At 29.1% G+C, this 8,545-nt stretch overlaps 1 protein-coding gene across 2 annotated transcripts in view; it reads left to right on the top strand.

The window, feature by feature from the left end:
- The window catches only part of LOC127735351 (uncharacterized), a 30,063-nt gene extending 21,992 nt beyond the window's left edge, over window positions 1-8,071 (top strand). For both annotated transcript variants that reach the window (XM_052245514.1, XM_052245512.1), the window contains exons 4-5: window positions 1,019-1,103; window positions 1,827-8,071. In XM_052245514.1, the coding sequence (XP_052101474.1) occupies window positions 1,019-1,103; window positions 1,827-2,497 (756 nt within the window). In that variant the 3' untranslated portion in view covers window positions 2,498-8,071. The remainder of the gene's footprint in view (window positions 1-1,018; window positions 1,104-1,826) is intronic.
- The last annotated feature ends 474 nt before the right edge of the window (window positions 8,072-8,545 follow it).

An 8,545-nucleotide genomic window follows, 5' to 3' on the forward strand; every position in this document is an offset into this window, starting at 1 on the left:
TTTCTAATTTGCCTGATTCTTACAAAGACTGGCACTTAATATTTCATGTACATTCAAGTTGATAGCATTGACCTTTCTTTGGTAGCATTTCATCCACCGAATGCACCAAAATCCATTCAAATTGAAAACTGTTGAACTGTTTTGTACCTCAAGAACTTCACAAAAAAGTTGAAAACAATTGAAAGACTTCCGTAAAATGTGACTTAAATTTCATTACATTGTTTTGGTAAAGCACAGCTGAACTATACCTTTTTGGACTGAAAAGTACATTTGAATTTATTTTTTCAAGCACTTGATAATTATTTACAACTAAAAAAGAATTCTTAAATTTATAATACTATTATTCACTGTACTTTTTGAAGAGTACATACACATAAATCTTTGCCTGCTAAGAGAAGATTTCATATTCTTGAAAGAAAGGACACATACACTGAAAAGTCCTTCAAGAAGCTTTGGTTCTTTAGTGCATATTCCATTCATGAAGGTCTAAGCAAAAGTAAATACAATAAAGAATGCATTGGACAAGATTTAGTTAAACTTGATTAATGATGTTTGTGTATAAATGATTCATAAAATGCACATGGTGTCAAATAAAAGTACATGTGTTGAATTGCATATTTATAATCCTTACCATGTTCTTTTGTTGATGGTATATTTCATCAGATTTTGTTCATGAGTATAAGAATTTTACACAATTTAGTCATGAGTGTAAGAATTTTACCAAATTTGTTCATGAGTGTTAGAACTTTATCAAAATTGTTCATGAATAAGAATTCGTCAAAAAATATTTTTAATTCTTGTATTACACAATTACATCTCTGAATTGCAGTGATAATAGTTTTCCTCAAGGACAGTTGGTTACATGTAGTACTGTCTACATACTTGATGAGGAAGAACTTTCCCCCAAAGACAATTGAGTACATCAAGGACTCATATTAGTTATAAATCCTTTGGTAAATATATACATGATGAAATCTATGAAATAAATGAATTGAAATGATTTTTTTTTTATTTTCAGACAGCGCCACATCTTAGACTTGGCTTACTAGTGATTTGTGGATCTAAACCTTACTGTTTGTGTTCAGCTAAATGGAGAAGCTCAGGTAATAATGACATAAGCTTTTGTACCATTATAATACAAAACGAAAACTATCCAAAACAGTTAGACTTAAAACTCATAAATATCTTTGGCATACTGATCTATTTATATTTGTTAATACATGTACCAATTTTCATGGATTACGGACAAATTAATTTTTCGTGGATATTTGATTTTGTGGTTTAGTCAAAGTCGGTATACAAGAAAATTTGTATTTCGTTGAACATTTTGAATTTGTGGTTAACCTATAGGCACAAATCCACAAATTTTTGTTATCCATAAATAAATATTTTTGTCTTTAAACATACAGGAGTTGCTAACATCCTCGACAATTGATCGTTTGTGGATAGTTGTCAAATTGGCAATTATACCAGATTTGTTTTAATAGTGATGATGTTCAATGCTGCAATTTTTGATAGATTATGGTAAATCAGGTCTTAAAAAAAGTTGGAAGGGGTCTGTTAACTTATAAAATTAAAACTTTTCTCTGATTTTGACATTGACAAGTAAAAAGACTACTTATTGAAACCTAAATTGAGTACCTAAAGCTTATGACTAACATATACATCACATGTAAAATCAAAAGCAAGACTTTTTTCTAAAGTACAAAAAGAACTTATTATTTTAGTTCAAAACTGGATAAAAATGCTTTGCAGAAGATAATGAAGAGACAACAGAACATGCAGGCTTTTTAAATTGCTGATACAAATCTCTGCTCTTTTTACAGATAAGTTTGACTTCAAGATCCACTACTATGAAAGTGGAGAGACATGGGGACAAAGAATCAAGTGGAATTCACGAGACTTTCTGGACATCAATCATATCATATTAAACAGTACAGGACATCAGTATTTCTTCAAACCAGGTCACGACACGGCTTTACAGGACATTTGTATCGGCTTGTGTGGAAAATTCTTGGTCCGCTTTAGTAACGAAATTCTTCCATGGAAGAAAGAAATGTCCACACCATTATCTGAGATTGATTTGGATTTGGACCATACAGATGAAGGCTATTCTGATGAATCATTAGCACTGAAGCCATGTAATCCAATAGACAGTTGTTTGAGAACTATCCCAGAATTCCTCAGATCACATGGTTTAACATTATATTGTGATATTGCAGCAAGACTTGATGAGATTCAGAAACTGGACCATGAGAGAATGGTTGAAAAACCAACATTACGGAGAATTAATAGTGCTAGTAGCTATGGTGACACATTCCAAGGTTATATCAAGAACGATAACAGAGGTTCAAGAAAAAGTCTCAAGAAATATAACAATAAAGACCAACGTGGTAGCGAAGGTGATATTACAACGTCAGGTTTTGTGGAAGATTTCACAGGTTACTCATTTTCACGAACAGCATCATATAGTAATATTGAATCAATGATTGATTAATGACTGCTCAATATTACTGCTCATTTCATGGAGTTCTTCTCATCATGTGCATTTAGTACACAACCTTTGTATTTTGTATTGCACATTAACAACAGTCCCGTGTACCAGTTCCAGTATATAAACTGAGAAAGGTGGACCAATGCTGCTTAGTTTTACAGTGAAGCAATGGTGAATGGATGGTCCTACTAAAGGGATTTTTTGCACACAAACATATATTTTTATATATACACAGGCTGTAATCGGGACATATAACTGCAGTATAAGTTATTGAAACCAGTATTTTATGTTAAGATGTGTTTAAGCATAAACTGAGATTGATGTGATTGTCTTTAAGACAAATACTGTACAAAAAAGTGACAAGAACTTGCAACATTAAAACCAACCTTTAATGCTCTGCATCTATGAATTTAAAATATATAGTTTCATCATCAGCATACAGGTTCTTATTGCAGATTGTACAAAAATGCTTCACACATTTGTATGTTATTGTCATGATTTAGTATTGATAACATCTATTATAAATTTTTTGTTTTGACAATTTCATATTCTGGAATGCTATTTTTGAAGTTGTTTAAAATACAGCACACCCAGTTGAATATAACTTTCAAACTAATGAGTCACATGCTAAAGGATCACCAAATACCATCTATAACAGTATTTTATCAATACTTTGTATAGCTGAATGAGAAATTTTCATGATGTATTCTAACTAAGTATGTCTTGATTGTTTAGACTACTGTTATATGACGCAATAGAAATACCTCACTTTATTATTGTTAAAAGTTTCTATATTTTATGTCATAGACATGTTATATGAATTGCCATTTCATTGAAATGCAATTGAATTTTGTGATTTTGTTAAAGCTCCTCTTTAACATCCAACATGAATGTCTTTTATTTGTTGGATTTTTTTTTTGTATTTTTTGGGTTGCTGTCTCATTGATGTAAACCCTATGACCACTTACATTCATATTGGCAATACTTTTTGACCCTTGAAAAATATTAAGAAATTATTCACTTAACAGGTATTTAGGGGGTTGTTTTTCATTTAGAGGCTAATATTCACTTAATGGATGTTACAGGATCACTTTTCATTTGGAGGATAATATTCATAGAAAATTTTGAAATGTACTTGATTGTAATAATCTACAAAGTATTAGGATTGCAATTGTAAAAAATGAAAATTACATGCATAGATAGGATAATGTTTTGATATTGAATCTCAACTTAAACAGTATTTGTATAAGTTTGTAAATGTATATTGTATTCTTAGTTTTAAAGAATATGTAAATGAGAGGATAGATCTATCATGTTTCGCATTTCGCTCTGACAGATAGGTTTGTTTTTTCAAAATCTCTTTTATGAAAAAGCATTGTCATTAAAGCCATTTGATGGCTCATGCTGCAAATTTTGCAAGTCAGTGACAACTTGTTGTAAAATAAATTCTATGTCAATTGTCGTTGTTTCTCTAGATAATTTTAATTCTAGATTTTCAACCCACCATAACTGACAAGCTCAAATCAATGTTTTTGTTATTTGAAAAAGGATGTACATGGAAATTAGAAACTCCGCAAGTTTTCAATCTAAGGAAACATTGCCAATGAAGGATTTTTAACTAATAACAATGTTTATTCACCTACTAGATGGTCACATGATAGTCACATGATGATTTTTACAGTAAAATTCAGAATGGACTGTTCAACTAATGAAAATATTAACATTTATGACTTACGTACTAGGTTAAATATTAAGTAGAACTTAGATACTGTATCTATGCCCATGCTGATTGGCACAAGTTCTATCCATTTTATCTATTCATATTGACAATAATAAGCAAAATTTAAACAAATTATTGATAAAACAGTTTATATTTTGATTTGGAAAAAGATATTGTTAATAAGGTAAATTTGATATCAATGATTAAATACACTGAACTTTCAAGTTGTATGTTACAACATTTGGACAGATTTAATTCAAGTAAACAACTCCGAAATATGGGTGACCACAACAAAAACACAAAACAAAACAATCAGTTTCATTGTAATTATGATAGTTGGTATGTAGAGGGCATAATCTTTTTTGACAAGGTTGTTAAGTTCATATCATGTATGTAACTATGTTTGACATTTATAAGACAAATGTGTTGCATTTGGCAAAAGAAAGTTTGATAGTAAGAACTTTAAATTGCTGTGAGATAAGAATTCTGAAAGGAATATGGATTCCATTTATACATTTGGTTGGTTATTTTCCAAAGCTGTTATTGATTATGTTTTTATTTTTAGTCTCCAGAAGTTTGAAAGTTTTGGTAGTGAATCATTGATGATTGCATATTCAGATATTTCCATGATGATTTTCACATTGAAATTGTGAAAGATAGTATATCTCTGTCAATGAATGATTCAATCAAAACTTATTTATTAAAAAAAAAATCCATTTAAAGAATTATTCTAGTAATATTTTGGAAATTAACTGACAAGATGTTGTTAAAATGAATACATCCATTACATTTGGCTCAATTTTTTTTTATTCAAGGTTAAACTGTAATTAATTCTTGACCTTGTTTGTATGATATATAGGTTGTATATGAATTTTAGAAGTGTGCAATAGTGTTTTACAAATGTAAATACAAATTTGTTGGGATAGTTTTATTTCTTTTAAGAAATTAATCTTCATTGTCATTATTCATAATTATATATTGTATGCAATGTTTGAATTTTTCATATATATGTATATACTTTCATTTTTCACTTTGAAATAATTCATTTTGACATTTCCAGCAATGAAATGCTGCATATGAATTTCTTCTTTATCTGCTGTTAAAAATCCTTGATATTCTTGTTAAAAATTGATTTAAAATGAAAAAAAATTAAATATGTTTCAATGTTAGTTAGTCTAACAATAGCAAAGTATGTTTTAATCAAGATTTTTGCAATAAATATATAAACATATATTTTGCCTTATCAGTATTAAAAATTGAATGCTTCGAGAGAAAAAAAATGCTCACATATACCAACATTAAAATTTACTAGTAATAATTACAAAGAGGAGACAATTTTACTATGTTCTTAGCACTAAATAAAATACTAAATTTGATAATAACAACCAAAAAAGTTAGTTTCAGACTAAATGATATTTTATTTAAGTTGTTTGTGTTTGTGGTTCTCCAGTGTAATTTCTGGTGGATAAATGTTTGTTATTTATTTTCTTTCACATTTTCATAATATTTAGTCCCATTTTTATATGACCACATAATTTTTCTGCATATCATTATATGACATTGGTATTGTTTTTTTAATCTACCCCCTGATATAGGCATGATGATTTCCATGTAATATCTTTTGTTTTAGTTGAAAAATCCTTAAGAAAATGTTTCTTTGCATAAAACATAATCACAAACTGGAACAAACCGGTTAACACTTTTTAAATTTAAGACTGATTTTCATAGGTACTTATAAAAACTCTGCTTGCATTATGGGTATTTTCCAACGAGAATTGTATTAGCTGTTACAGTTGCCAAGCTATAATGAGCCAAAATAGTTACTTGTGATATGCTGTCTTAAGACCTCTCATTATTTATCCAATTATAATTTTATTTTCCAATTACTTTCACCTAATGCGAGCTTTTAGTGGTAAATCTACCAAATTTTTGTAGTGCATATGCTTTCTGAGCTATAAAGGAGATAAGTGGCAAAATATCACAATTTAGATGTTACATAGAGATTTATTTTTCACTCTTTTTGGTTAAGATTTTACAGCAATGGTATATTGACCAGAGATTAAACAGAGAGATTAAAAAATATAACACTTTAGCTTAGCTTAGTCCATAAATTGATGTTTCCCTAGCAGTGTCTGAGGTATAAAGATTTCAACTGGCTTATGCCCTTATAAAGTGGACCCAACGTATTATTTGGGTGGAGCACAATACTATATCTTCACTTGCTATTAATATACACTTGTTGAACTTTCCCTTATTGACATGCTTCAGTCATGCCATGCTGTGTCAGGTGTAGCCCTTAATTAAACATATATAAATATTTAATAGTCCCATTTTTACCATGGATTTGTACAACACTTAGCAATAAAATTCTTACACAAACCACATTTTATTTTAATATGTATTATAGCACTGGACTTATAACATTTTATGCAGACACATGTTTCATTCTTAAGTATTGCATTTATTATAGAGTATTTATGTATATTATGTTCTATTTCCTGTGGTTTTTGGGGATTTAATTCATTTATAGTGCCTTGACAACAATGTCACATTGTTTCTGTCAACCTACATGTATGTCATGTTAAAAATGAGTAATTAGTTATTTCAATTCAGCATAAAATTAATGATATATTTTGTTAATAAGACATAGGTCACAAAGTTAATAGGATGCATCATGTGCACATTTTTGCACAATATATGTTAACATTGTCATTACTATATATGTAAAAGCAGTTTTTTTTTAAATTTATTTTAAACAATTATTAAGTCATTTGTTCTAGATCTAAAATAAGCCAGCTGAATGATTCAAAAACTCAATTTTTGTAGGATGTATTGAAAATCAAAGTATAATTTGTTCTTTCTAAATTGATACTATGCACATGCCATACATTGTTTCAATTACTAATGAAAGCAGTTTCACACACGTATGCACACATGGGAAGTTTGACAAATTAAAGGAATCATTACCATTAACAAGATAAATTGTTTCATTTAAAGACAATGAAAGGGACAGTGGCAGGGCTTTACATAAACAAAATCTTTGGTTATACTTTTCTATTTCCTTGAGTCAAATTTAAGCTCACCTGTAAAATTTTCATTGATTCATTAATCAGATCAACTCAAAGGTGAAAGGATGATTATATTGAAAAATTATTATTTATGTAACAAGTTTATTCGGTAAGGTCTATCAATTATAGATTTTTATATCATATGTATGCAAAGCAATTGTGTCAAATCGGTGCTCTTGTTAAGTTCATACACTATAGCATAAGGTTACAGAAACATATCAGTCATTTATATTACCTGTTTTGTCCTTCATAAATATCTTTTTTTTAAACCTGACGTTGTAAATATAGAAAGTGTCATAATTGTGACGGTGTAATTAGGTTGTTAATATACTGCTGTCAAAATATTAATGATTCAGGGGTTTCCCTCAAGTGTCCTCAAGCTAATTTGACAATTGTATCATTACATACTCTTTTACCAACAGTAATAATTTATACAGAAATATTATATTTATTATAAATGTTGTTTTCTGTAAATGAAAATTTTAAGTCATTTATTGTTTACTCGAACGTCATGAAATATAATATTGTACGTATTTGTGAACAAACACTTCACTTCATTTTTTCTCAGCTTTTATTTTTTCTTTTCATTTAGTAAGGAAATGACCTCTTTTATGCAATAACCTGTGTCTTTTTTCATTATACCATATCATATATTGTTGTATAGGACTAAAATGATGTCCATACACATGTGAATATCAGTATATTTTGTTTACTCCATTGTTCATTTTATACAGAAGTTTTTATCATGTAGCTTTAACATGTTTAATGATATTAAAGTTCATCAAAATATTTTAGATTTTTTAATTGTTTTTGTTTTTGCCATGAAAGACTAGTTGTTGTAAGTTTCAGAACATGCAGACACAGACACTAAATGCATTTCAATGTAAAAATTTGAATATTCTCCCCTAACCCACCTAAGTAGAAATGAACAGAGAAACATACACCATATTTTAAAAACAGCATCTATTACAAGAACATAATTGTGACATACCAAAAAACTCCAGACAGATATCTTCTCTACAACAGGGACTAGAACTACAACTATGTTATGTCCCTTCAGTTTCTGGACCATGTATTGTATGCCATTTGTATTATCTATCCCATTTTAGTTTCTTGACAGTATATTGTTTGCCATTTCTATAGTATGTCCCTTCAGTTTCTGGACCATACAATGTTTGCCATTACTATATTATGTCCCTTCAGTTTCTGGACCATACAATGTTTGCCATTTCTATTTTATGTCCATTCAGTTTCTGAACCATA

This window comes from Mytilus californianus, unplaced genomic scaffold, assembly GCF_021869535.1.
Source record: "Mytilus californianus isolate M0D057914Y unplaced genomic scaffold, xbMytCali1.0.p SCAF_3, whole genome shotgun sequence".
In the NCBI taxonomy this organism is placed as follows: domain Eukaryota; kingdom Metazoa; phylum Mollusca; class Bivalvia; order Mytilida; family Mytilidae; genus Mytilus; species Mytilus californianus.